Source organism: Grammomys surdaster, unplaced genomic scaffold (genome assembly GCF_004785775.1).
Source record: "Grammomys surdaster isolate TR1022 unplaced genomic scaffold, NIH_TR_1.0 126391, whole genome shotgun sequence".
NCBI lineage: Eukaryota > Metazoa > Chordata > Mammalia > Rodentia > Muridae > Grammomys > Grammomys surdaster.
Genome location: NW_021621185.1, coordinates 1,258,476 through 1,271,972, shown reverse-complemented (window position 1 = coordinate 1,271,972; position 13,497 = coordinate 1,258,476). Strand labels below are relative to the sequence as shown.

At 34.4% G+C, this 13,497-nt stretch overlaps 1 protein-coding gene across 2 annotated transcripts in view; it reads right to left on the bottom strand.

Annotated features, from left to right (window-relative positions):
• Positions 1-399: 399 nt before the first annotated feature.
• Kiaa0825 (KIAA0825 ortholog) overlaps positions 400-13,497 on the bottom strand; it is a 62,414-nt gene continuing 49,316 nt past the window's right edge. The window contains exons 3-4 of one of the 2 annotated variants that reach the window (XM_028760125.1): positions 4,684-4,852; positions 400-1,741 (exon numbers count right to left, since the gene is read on the bottom strand). In XM_028760125.1, the coding sequence (XP_028615958.1) occupies positions 1,067-1,741; positions 4,684-4,852 (844 nt within the window). In that variant the 3' untranslated portion in view covers positions 400-1,066. The remainder of the gene's footprint in view (positions 1,742-4,683; positions 4,853-13,497) is intronic. The other variant, XM_028760124.1, reaches the window with a different exon arrangement.

Genomic DNA, 13,497 nt, shown 5'->3' with positions numbered 1-13,497 from the left:
AGGCATGAAATGAATTTTAAAACTATGTTAACAATGAAGATGCAAGTGTGTTTGCTTGACAAAGGCTCACAGTGCACGTGAGTCAGATGACCATACCCTCACTGTCTTCCAGGAACTGACTACTCACCTGTTACACTCTATGAGTGTAAAGAAATAAGTATAATGCCCAAAGAAAAGACTAACATTTTCAGAGAATAGTAACTTATTTAAAAATTCATCTATCACATTAATTTTGGTCTTCTGATATTTTATTAAGAAAAATAAGTAAAACACTGTGACATAAAAAATGTTAATGATAACAAATTCAACAACACATAATAATTTATCAAGGGATAATTCTCAAATACTTAAATAATATAGTTCAAGAATAATAAATATCTCTTAGTTTTTATTGTGATTTTTCTTTAGTGGTAGAAAGTTAAACCATAACAAGAAAGTTTATTATAATGTATTTTTATTTTTTAATATTTTAAATAAAATTTAAGAATTCTAAGTTTATTTTATTTTATATGTTGTCATATAAAATAGAGATTTTAAAAATGATTCAAAAAGGACTATGCCTCATAAGCAATGCAAAAGGCTTGTGTGATTAATATTTATAATTTCTAATTATTAGTACTGGCTAGCTAAATGCAACTTTAGGACCTCTAGTTTTAGTCAGTGTCAATGTAAACCGACTTTGAACAACTCTTTGTAAGTAATAACATTTTGGCTTTGGACGACATAATACAGTAAAATCCATGCTCTATGGTTGCACATATATTTGTATATATTTATATTTGTATGCACCCATACATGAGTTTCTTTTACCTAATACTTTCCTTTTGCTTTATGCATTCCAGAAAAATAAAACTTCATTTGGCTTACATTTTCAGTACCCCTAACACGTTCACAAGAGAGGAAAGGTTTTCACGACTACACTTACAAAGAAATAATGAGTGGCAAGCTGTTTAGCTCATTTACTGTTTAGTTTGCAGTGGGATTTAGCTATTTTTCGACAACAGAGAAACCTGAAAGTTAAAGATGTGAAAGGCTAAAGCGAAGTCAAACAGAAATGTAAATGCCACTAACCCAAAGCACGCACTGCTCCTCGCTGCTTGCTGCCGCTCTTGCTTGTTTTAACTACGGGAACAGCATTTTCTTTGAACTGCAGCTCAGAAAAATTTTCAAGAATTTTTGTCATTTCTTCTGTAATTGTATCCAGGTAAGTTTCATTAATGAATTGCATCACTGATGACGGAGCTAAAATTTCATATAGTACCTTAAAATCCTCTTTTATCATTGAGTATAATGTGAGCACTGTACTTTGGTATCCACATGCAGTTCTTTCTAAATCTGATTCTCCGCTGCAGGAAGGAAAGGAGTCTTTCAGAAACGTATCCAGCAGTCTCTTCTGGATGCGCTGGTACTTGACAAGCACTTCTGACTCTGAGTAGAGCAGGAGCAAGTGCTTCAGACATTGATTTTTCAGTTCAACTTTTTGCTGTGAATTGTTGATCTCATTATATCTCTCTAACCTGGTAACTAAGAACCGTCGAAGATGGAGTCTTACATCATCCCAAATAGACTTTATATCCACAGAGGAGAAATCCTCAACAGAATGTATACAAGTCCTGGAGAGGTGACAGAAGGTTGTCCCACCCAGAGAGTACAGGAATGAGATGCTTCTTTGACAGGAGAGGTCCCAGAGTAAATCCAGAATCATTTCTTCATGGTTTTCTTCATTATTCAATAAATATTGCTGATAAAAGTAAATTACAATATTGAAATGTGATTAAATCTAAGAATAAGAAAAATAATTTCTACAGTCTTATAATTGATTAAAATTTAGAATGAATATCCTATACTCCTCAATATCTTTTTCTCTTGCACTTATGATTGAATCAGTGCTGACAGTAAACATTGTATTAACTTCTGTAGACTGAAGTCAGGTGTAAGGGCCAGCTGATTAGCTGTCTGTTCAGTTACATGTACCTTTTAGCCCCTGCTATTCCCTCTAGCCTGAGCTATAGCAAGGCGGAAGCCTAAACATTTCTACATACTGAACTATAGAATAATACTGATTAAAACAAGTTCCTAAGACAAAATAAATTCAAGATCATTCATGTCCTAATTAATTCCAGGAAGATTTTTATGCCTGAGTGAATATACTTACTATAACTCCCACCCAATACAATTTTTAAGATAATTCTTGAAATGAAATCATTAAATATAGTAGATGCCTAGGGATTCCTAATAGCTGTCATCCTGAGAAATAAAATTTAATACACTCAAAGATTTCAACTTTCATTTAAATTCATTGCTGAGAACCTTGTTAAGAACGATTTTACTTTAAAATTTAACCTGAGAATATTTCTGTTCACTCTGAAGAAATAACTCAAAATTGGATAAAGAAATTTCAGAAAAGCTCTCCAAAAGGTGATTCCTTTAGTCTTTCATGTTGGTAGAAAACAATGGTGGTACAATTAGGAATAATAAAGGAACAAAAAATTACTTTCTTCTTGGACTCTGAATTGCACACACATTCTCTGTACATGATGACTTTCCTAATTATATAGAATTCCAGCCAATACCAAAATTAGATCATATTCTCTAAGTAGAAACAAGCTAATTAGAAAAGAAATGGAAGCAAGGCTCAAGTGGCATAAAAATTAGTTTGGCTTTGAAATTTTTTATTGGTGAAGATACCACAGGTATTATGCGTAACTCAGAAGTGAACAGCTAGACAAATGCCTGGAATTGGCTCACATTCACTCTAAGTACCGCAATGCACATTTAACATGCAAATATTATAGCAAACATATATTTTATTATATAAACAACTTTTTTCATATATTATCTGGTTTATTCATAATGAAAACTCTGTGACACTGATATCTGACTACCCAAATAATCTGATTTCTGGATAAGGATATCTGACATGGTACACAAGAGAATTAGCTTTCAAACATCATATGAGTTTTTGGGTGAGGGACGGGATCTAGCATACGCCTCGTTTCATTCTCTCTGTCTCTCATCTCTTGTATGATCTAGTTCTTTACAAATTTCTAAAAAGAAAATGTTCTCAGAGAGGCCAGGACCCAGCAGCACTAAGGCAATTAGATGTATCAGTTGTGTTACACAAGCTTTATGGGTCTCTAACCCAGCTAACAGGTGTAAATATTTGATCAATCAAAGAATAGTAGACTACTGAGTTTTAAAACACATGTTTTGGATAAACTCTTAAATTTTAAAAATAACCTCAGTACAAGTATCAAAGTAAGAACTAGTTTCTTACCTAATTAATATTTTTTGTAAAAAACAGATATATAAGAAGCCATCAAGACCAATGCTATAGGCATGTAAAAACTTGATAAGGTAATTTTAATTTGAATCTGTTTTGATAACATGGTTATTTCCTCAAAAATTATTTCCTCACACAATTATATAAAAAGGCAAAATAATAATAATAACAACAACAACAACCACCCATAGGTCTTGCAGAAGACAAATGAGTTTTAACAAAACTAAAGTGGCCTTTGCCTTGCAGAAAATGACTTCTGTGTGACAGATTAAAAGATAATTGAAAGCTTTTGCTTTTAATTAAATGAGAACACATTATTGCATCAACATTAGTGAAATCTAATACTCATGGCCCCTAATAAAAATTAAAGGAAAAACTATATCCATATTTACTCTTCAAGGCTCCACCTTCAAGAGATAATGGGTAAGAAAGATTGCTTTAAAAGGTTAAGGCTTTAGGGTATATGTCTTTCTTTGCCTTCTTTATATTACTTCATAAGCATGAAAGAGACAACTGTAACAATGACAACTGACAAAAATTATTTTCATCTGATTCTGTCATCCTAAACCATCTACAACCTCAAGATATTTTCCACATCTGCCTTGGTCAATGTTTTTGATGTTAAGACAAAAGCGGTCCTTTTCTCCCTACTAAATTAAATGAAAACCATAGCCACAGAAATTCTGCTTCTTAAAAATTGTGCTGTTTCTATGAGAATCTGTTTTTGTAACCTAGTCACCCCACAGATGAGGGTATAATAATAATGATAACTATTTTTTGGGGGGTTACCAAAAAATTTCTCACAGGTAGGTGTCCAACAAGAATGAACTACATTTGGTAGAAGGTCTTGTGTACATTTCTGTTTCAACTGAAACCAAACTAAAACCAAATCAAACCAGACCAAACCAAAAACCAAACCACCAAACCAAACCAAACCAAACCAAAGCAAAAACCAAACCAAACCAAACCAAAAAACCAACTCAACTGCAGAGAATAGAAGATAAAGCCAGCTAACACACACATTTAAGGGACTCTTGCTGATTTTGATTTTGAACACAGAGAAATTTAATGTTGGGCAGAACATGGCATCCATCGAGTGTGGACTTCTTTAGAGAACTACAGATCACATCAGTGTGCTGCACATCACAGTGTAAGTCACCCAGAGATAGGATATTTAATTTTCATTTCCATACTTTGGTGCTAAAAATAATTTTTAAAATATGTCAAAGGATTTGATGGGAGAAGAAAGAGGATCAACACAAACAACATAAAAACAGTCCCCAAGCCAAGGCCTCTACATAGGTCATGCTGACGTTATCAACACAATAAATATTCCCGTATAGTAACTCATCCAGTAGTGCCCCTGCTCCCCACTCTATCAGAAAACGAATAATTTTTACCATTGTTTTAAGGAAGTTTATCAAATCTCCATGGGGAATGGATGGTGATTTAGATAAATTATAATTATAGCTAGTTAGCCATTTGAAACAGTCACTTGTTGATTGCAGCTGCACATCTGGACAAAGCTTGTTCACTTCAGACTGTATTTCTTCAATGCAATGTTCTATACTACAAAAAAAGAAAAATAATTATTTTGGTAGAATGTAAGCAATGCCATCTCACAATATTATAGGTTCTGAAATATTTACATGTCATGTGATTGTATATAATCTAAATCGTATAATACTCATGTGATATTAAAGTAGCAAGAAATGTGTTATTCATTGTAACTCATAGTTCAAACCAGAATTCAAAATTTTTATAGAAATACTGCAATTGGAGAAATATTAAAAATCTAACTACTTTGAGGTGCAATAGAAGTTCCCTTGCATTAAAATATATCTGAGGCACAGACGTAGTCTATAATGGAATTCTGGATAGTAGATACAAAACAGAGGATTACTTGATGACTGCGGAAATCAGAACCATATACTCGATGCCAAAAGGCAAATGTAACACATGGAAGACTTCAATCAATGGAAAAATAAAAAGTCAAAAAGCAGTCACAGAGAGCATGTAATTTATAAGGTCATACACACAACGTTAGTACAGCTAAATACTTCTGTGACATCTATCCTTCTAAAGATAAAATGCATTTAAAAATACACATCAAAAGGCTGGAAGAAAATAAAATAAATGTTAATAGTAATGATACATGAGTGGTGGTTACATGAAGTTTAAATTTTACTTTTCTTTACTTTTCTTTATATAGCACAAAGATCAGCTGCGTTATTTCCAAAAAAATTAAAAAGAATTATAATTTCTACATATAATTCTTTGCAGTTATGCTTATAAATTTTCTATGGGGCAAAATGGTAAGTTTAGGCAGAGTGCCATCTGTTGCCACATGGATATGACACATGACTACCTCATGATGGTGGCATAACTAAAATATGAATGATTACAGAAACAGATGTCTTTAACATTGAACTGATCCAAATCTACAGTTGTGCAACTTTCATTTAGCACAATCAAGGAAAAGTAGTTAGGAAAAGACAAAGTTACTGTTTTGAAAACACAATTCTTATTAGTTACAGTTTCCCCATGATAGAACCATGGAGGGTTTAGAAGCCAAGCTCTGTTTATTAAAATCAATGTTAAAAGTCTCTGAATTTATGAGGTGTGGGTTGCCCACCTCATAATACATGGTAAAAGGCAGAGCAAAGCTTTTCAGAAGACTTCTGGACATGAGTAAATGATGTCACCCTGAAAAAATAAAATTCTGAAAATCAAAGAGCCCTTTCATGAAAACAAAGAACTTAAAAGAAAAACCTCCTCTAGCCACAGCCTCAAACTTTCTTGGTGGAATGGTCTTACTCATAAATACCTGTTCTAGGTCTGACAAGAGACTGGCATGCATTTTCTTCTGGACAGCATTTCTGTGGACTGAGAACCACAGTGTCTGAGGCATACACCCCAACTCCAGATGCCCTCATCCAAAAGTTTGTACTCTAGCATCCACACATGCCGCACTCAGTAACCCGGGCTGGACAGAGCCCAGCAGTGTACTGCAGAGCCTGCAGCTGCCCTGCTTCTGTCAGCACTCTGCCTCTCAGCTTATCTCCAACATCTGAATCTGGGCAGAAGCCAGGAACTGGTTTCTAAGCAGTCTAAGGCCTCCAGGTGCTGGATATTTTAATAATTTGTCCATACACTGATAAAGGTATTAAACAGTTACATTTCAAAGACTCTCCCTTGGTACACAGAGCTAAAGCTGTTTTCCTTTCACTTGATTTTGCTTTAAGTCACCTATAAAATAACTTGTCAATCTGTCATTCACAGACCATGCATCTTGCTTTAAAAACTCAATTATTTGATTTCATGTCAAATTATTATATAAAAGGCTATTTCCAAGATGTAAGCTGCCAGTCTATTATGTAACCTAACAAATCATCACCTTTAATTTAGGTCAAATTTAGACAAAAAAAATTAATTTTAAACACATTAAAGATAGTATTTTAAAAGACTGTATTTCAAATACTTTCAATTATGCATAGTAATATATATGTCCCAATAGATATTAGCCTAAGTTTTCTTAAATAACATATGTTGTTATTTTGAATTAAATATTTTCTAAGTACAGATTACTTCAAATTTCGTTTAGCAGCACAGTCTGTTATAAGAACATTACCAAGATAATTCAATAGTCATACAATAAGCACATTGATTCCTAGGACTCAAACATTGATTCCTAGTACAAAATTTGAAGAGTCTAAAAATTATTAGACTCGCCTCCATAAATAAACCAATGTTTTATAATATTAATATCACGAGAAAAATAAAAATGCCAACTATAGGATAATGAAGTGAGGAATGGTCATAAATTTAAAGTAGAATTCCACTAACCAAGAGGAAAAATGTAACAAACATGATCCTGATGAGGAGAAACATATGAAAAGACCCAGTATGGCAATGTTTGTGTAATAATTGGAAAGTGTTTCATACAATGCCATATTGTGCTGTGGGCTGCGAACACAGGAACTGGATATGTGGGGAGATATACGGAAATGGTCCCCCAACACTCTCTCTGGCCGTGAAAGGAAGGGAGGAGGTAATCTGGAGAGGAGTATATTAATGGGCTGCATTGATAACATCTTATATTTCACAGTGGATACTGAGGAAGTATTTAACAGTACACCATGCGTCTTCATGTTTCGATATTTCATTTTTATCAATTTATTTATCATTATGTTATGTGTGTGTGTGTGTGCATGCCAGTTTATATGTGTCTCAGAATACATGTGAAAGTCAAACACAATTTTTAGGAATCTTTTTCAACTGTAGGTTCTGTACATAGAACTTAGGTCATAAGACTTACAAAGGAAGAGCTGTTGCCTGTTGAGCCATTTTATCAAGACACCTTTTCAACATTTTCTTAATAAAGCTGAATCTTGTGCTTTAATGTCAATGATTTAATATACTTGTTATTAATGTATATAAGTGGGCACATTTCTGAGAGCTGATCATAAATAAATTTATGAACCATTTTAATGATGCAACACCAAAATGCTTTTAAAAATGTTTCTTTTTCATTTATGTGATATATGTAGGACTGTAGGACTTTGTGCACAATACACATGTGGGAATCTGTGGAAGGTAGAAGAGGACATCAAATCTCTTGGAACTTGTGATAGTTTATGTATGCTTGGACTAGGGTGTGGTGCCATTAGTAGGTGTGGCCTTGTTGGAGTAGGTGTGTCACAGTAGACATGCACTTTAAGACCCTTGTCTTAGCTGTCTGGAAGTCAGTCTTCCACTAGCAGCCTTCAGATGAAGATGTAGAACTCCCAGGTCCTCCTGCACCATGCCTGCCTGGACACTATCATGCTCTTGCCTTGATGATAATAGACTGAACCTCTGAACCTGTAAGCCAGCCCAATTAAATGCTGTCCTTATAAGACTTGCCTTGGTCATGGTATCTGTTCTCAGTAGTAAAACCCAAACTAAGATAGAACTAGAGTTACAGTATGGGTTACTTGATGTATGCTAGGAACAAAACCCAGGTCCTCTGCAAGAACACTACATGCTCTTAACTGCTGAGCAATGTCTCCTAACTCCTTGAGTATGATTTTTAAAAGAACTTTTGAGGCATTTTATCATTCAACATTCACTCCTAGATTCCTTAACTGTTAAAAAAAAAAACAGCTTAATTAATGGAGGTATTATATCTGGTAGACTAAAACTGAATGCTGAATACATATGGTAGGGACTGTAATATATTCTAGAGATACATACAGTATGACACCATTTCATGTCTAAAGAAATTCTGTTTAGCTAGACAGACAAACTTGTAAGTAAATAGCTATACTCCAGTAAAACTTGGTAAGTAGTGTGTATACTGTGCAAAGGATGTACGAAGGAAGGAGCCACTGAGCATGCCTATAAGAAGTACTGAAATGGCTTGTCCTGGTAGAAGATATAATATAAAAAGATAATAAACTATGAAAAAGAAATTACAACATAAATTTTTTTTTTTTTTTTTTTTTGGTTTTTCGAGACAGGGTTTCTCTGTGTAGCCTTGGCTGTCCTGGAACTCACTCTGTAGATCAGGCTGGCCTCGAACTCAGAAATCCACCTGCCTCTGCCTCCCAAGTGCTGGGATTAAAGGCATGTACCACCACTGCCTGAGAATGACACAACATAAATTCTTAAAACCTAAGCCTGAGCTCTTGTAATGGCTCCTATATCATTTAAAATCCAATCTTTTCAATCAACTTAGAAAATCGTTAAAAAAGAAAAAGTAAAACTTACAAAAAGAACCTTTTAGACATAGGCTAAATTGCATATATAGTTGTATTTTTAGAATATTTTTCTGTATTATTAGTTATTTGAGATTTTTATACAATGTTTTAATCATATATACTCCCACCGTCTGTACTCATCCAACTTTGTGCCTTCTTTAAAACACACACACAGACACAGACACACACACACACACACAAAACACATTTTGTGTTGTTGACATACTTCACCGGAGTGTTGACAACCTGCAAGGCCCCTGTGTGTGTGTGGTTTTGTTGTTGTTGTTTTAAACATATAAAACAAGTTTTGTGTTGCTCATATACTTTACTAGAGTATGGCCAACCTACCAGGACCCTTAAAGAAATCTGGCACTCACTTTTTTAGTAGCCATCAATTGCCAATAGCTCTCTAGAAAGAGAGGAAACTTTGCTCCTACCTCCTCCAAATGTTCCATGCTGAGACTGTATCTGGCTTACGTAGGTTGTCATAACCACTGTGAGTTTATGTGTGCAACAGGCCTCCTGTGCCCAGAAAACATTGTTTCCTGAGAAATAAACCCACCTGGATAGCTTCCACAGTGCTGGAAGGTGCTATGCAAGTTGCAAGGACAAAAGTAATCATCAATATTACCTAATTACAATCCTGGCAAGAGATAAGTTGGTAAGAAGTGTGGTACAACGGTGGCATGGATGTTATGGGAGTAACCAACCACTTGCTGTTAGGGTTAATGCCCACTCTCCTTAAGATGAAACCCATACCTTCAGTATCCTTGGGATCAAGATCCTGTGGGTCATAGGCTCTAAAGGAGAACCCATAACTGCAGCTCTGTTAAGTAGCCATAGTACTAAATTGACTTTAACAACTCATTGTTATACTCATAATTTAATGTACCTGTTAACTTATCAGAGAAACATTTTTGCAGGTGATGCCAGTTAACACAGAATGTTAGGATATTTTTGAAACTTTTCATAAATCCTGTAGAAGGCATGTAGCAAGCTCAAAGAAAATTTTATTTATTACTTTTATTATATATTTTTAATACTTTTTAAATTAAAAGTTGCAACACTTCTACCCTCTCTTTCCTAGCCAGGCTCCCCTTCCATGACCTCCTGTCCCTGACACACATACGCTAGGCAACACTAGGATAATTGGCGAAAATTAAAAAGTCGGAACTCTAAATTTGGTCAGAGAAAGTTGAGGTGAGCTTGTTGTTTAGGCCTAGCATCTTTGTCAGGAGAGGAGTGTTGGAATGCACCTGGCTCAGAAGAGAGGACAATGTGGCTTTGTGAGGTCTGACAAGTCTTAGTGAGAATCAAAGTTGTGGACCTTTCTCTTCCTGTAGCCTGGTCTTGCTGTGTGTGCTGGGAGATTGACAGGGATTCTATCGAAGTCCAAAACAGACTGCAAACATAGGTAGTTAAAAAAAAGGAAATATTAATTTTATCTTCTTGATATTAACAACAAACTACTGCAAGAATTATAATAACAATATTCCTTGAAATGATTTCATATCATGTAATTTGTCATGGTGACAAAACATGCAAATTGCATGTGTGTGTGCATCATCAGATTAATGGCTTTTTCATGAGAAGCCCAAGGTTTGTAGATGATTTAAAGATTTCCTTTGGTTACTTCCTCTCTGTAGACCTGTAAACTAACATGTCAGAAACTCAAATGAAAAATTTACAAGTGAAATATTAGCAATGTGGAATATAAGTGGGTTTATGGGATCTCTACCATCCTATATTAAATTATGCGATGCATTATCACATCTCCCACCTCTTGGACTAAGACATGGGAAATTCCCAGGTAACAGTGGTGATTTCCAGAGATGAAAAGAGTAGACATTTATATCAGTGTCAGCAAAATTGGATTCATGGACTACAAACAAGTATAAATTTGAAAACAGAAGGGTAAAGTAAGGTTTTAAAATATAACAGTATGTGTTTAAGTGGGACAGAAATCATTATATGCCATACTATAAGCCCAAAAGAGCTTTTGTACCTTCATATCTAATAAACTAGTAAGTTGAAGTCAGTTCAAAAACCGTTTCAAAGGCTTTATGCAAAGTTCTTATTTCACTGTGGGTACAATTCACAGTACTCATCCACAACGGGTCCTTTACACTCTTGTTATCAGTTGTAATGTGTGTTTAAAGTAAGTAACTCATTGCCTCTGAATTCTCTCCTCAAAAGTACAAGACACACAGCTTAGCTCGAATGGAAATGAAGAACTTCATGTAAGAATGACCAGAGAGGACACTTGGCTCTCTTGACAGGTGACAGGTCAGTGGCCTGGGCACACTGGTCCATTCTGGTGAATCACTGCTGTGGGAAGGTGAAAGACCCTGTGGCTCATAAAACTTGATGACATTAGGAAGAGGGAAAAGGAACTTACACTTAAGTTGTCAGGGTCACTGTAAGAAATACAGCTCGGAAAATTTAAGTATAAGAAAAAAATAATGTATTTAAGAGGGAGTTACTAACGTCTCTTTTCTTCTAAAAGTAATTTGGGAAACCCACATCATACAGATGCTCATTACTCATTCAATGTGCACCATCAGGAGATAAACACAACTATTAAAATACGAAAGGCCAAGGGTAGGTAATTCACGACTGAAGTGCAAGTGCGGCATAAAAGATTCGTCACGACATACAATTTTCTAAAAGCTATTCTGTTAGAAGGCAATACAGGAGTGCATAAATGATTTACACTCTTGTGCACCATAGTTATTATTCAGTATTTTATTTTTGAAAATATATGTACTCTATACTATTATGTTTATTCTCTAGAGCATAATAAAAACATAATTGAATCTGATGAAAAATAGACTTGATTCTAAATGTGGAATGCAGCACATGGGGTTCCCCCTTCTTTTATCCCTGGTGAAGATCAATGGTCACTTGAGGCTATAGGTTCATTTTTAATATATAGGCAGTAAAAGGTTTATAATGTAAGAATTGTATTCCATACTATACTTTCTCATAAAATCAACATCAAATTTCAACCTGAATAATAATTTATGAATGCAAAAGTTTAATCATGATATTCTTAAATATGATTTTATTGATCAAGTGGGAGAAGGAAACTAAATAGAGATTTAGCAAGTAATGAAGTAATATATAACAAAAGCATCATTCACAATTTTGTTTTGATAGGGCCAAAGTTAAAAGTAAAACTAGCTCTGCAATTTACACAAATAACTTGTTAATCTATTTCATTTAATGTTCTTTTCATTTTTTTTTAGGTTGGAAACTATATCGTATAATATATAACACAAATGTTACATAAACACAATTACATTAAATTCTTATAAGTTACTTTATATTAAATATATATACTTAACAGTATATATATATATATGTATATATATACACACACATAAATTTAACTTTACACATTGAAATAAAAGAAAAAGATTTCCTTCCTCTTTCCTTTTTCTTAAAGCATGGGTCTTAAAAGTCAATTTTAAGTATATATTTTTAACCTTGTTTTGTATCAGGGTCTCACTATGTAGTCCCTAGACTTACTGCTATTCTCCTGCCTCCCTCTCCATCCTTCTGGGATTACAGATGTGTATATTCCTTGCTCCAAAATAACTGACAATTTTTAGGCTTTGTTTTCAGCAATTGTGACCTCACACCATCATTTTATTCTGACACTTTAGATTCAAATTTAAATTTTGCCCTTATCATACAAGCCAAGAATTCTCATTTTGAAATGTACTAATGAATATCTGGAGCCAGGCATGGTGGATCAAGCATTTACTCTCAGCACTTGAAAGGCAGTGGCAAGCAGATCTCTGAGTTCAAATCCAGCCTGGTCTACAGAGTGAGTAGAACAGCTAGAACTACACAGAAAAACCCTGCATGAAAACGCTGTCACCACCTCCCACCCCAGAAAAAAATTAAATCTGTGATACCGATATCTTTAAAAAGAATTAATAACAAAGTTATTAATGACTTTTATTAAAACAAATAACTGGAATCCACCTAGTAGTGCTTATATTTTATAACTTCTTAAAGTTAATCAGGTGCTTGAGGAGATGGCTCAGAAAGTACCTGTGTTCAGACTACAGCAAAAATGTCAAATTTGGGCATTGTAGAACATATCTGTAATCCTAGAGCTTAGGGTGTGGGGAGTAGATAAAAAGATATATTCTGGGGGTTTATGGCCAGCAAACATAGTAGAAATGAGAAGCTTAGGTGCACAAGAGTAATGACCAGATAAAGACAATTGTGTTCAATTTTGAGAATAGAGCCTAATCAATATCTTTTAAGAAATTAGTAGTAAGAAAAACATGGCTATATAAAAGATAGTCCTAAACCCACACTAGATAATTGTTGTGTGAAGAAAACATGGAAACACTTTAACTTAAACAGTATCAATAGTTATCTTGAAAACACTCTAACTTAAACAATGGCCACCTTGGAAACACCTTAACTTAAACAATAGCCATAGTTACCTTGGAA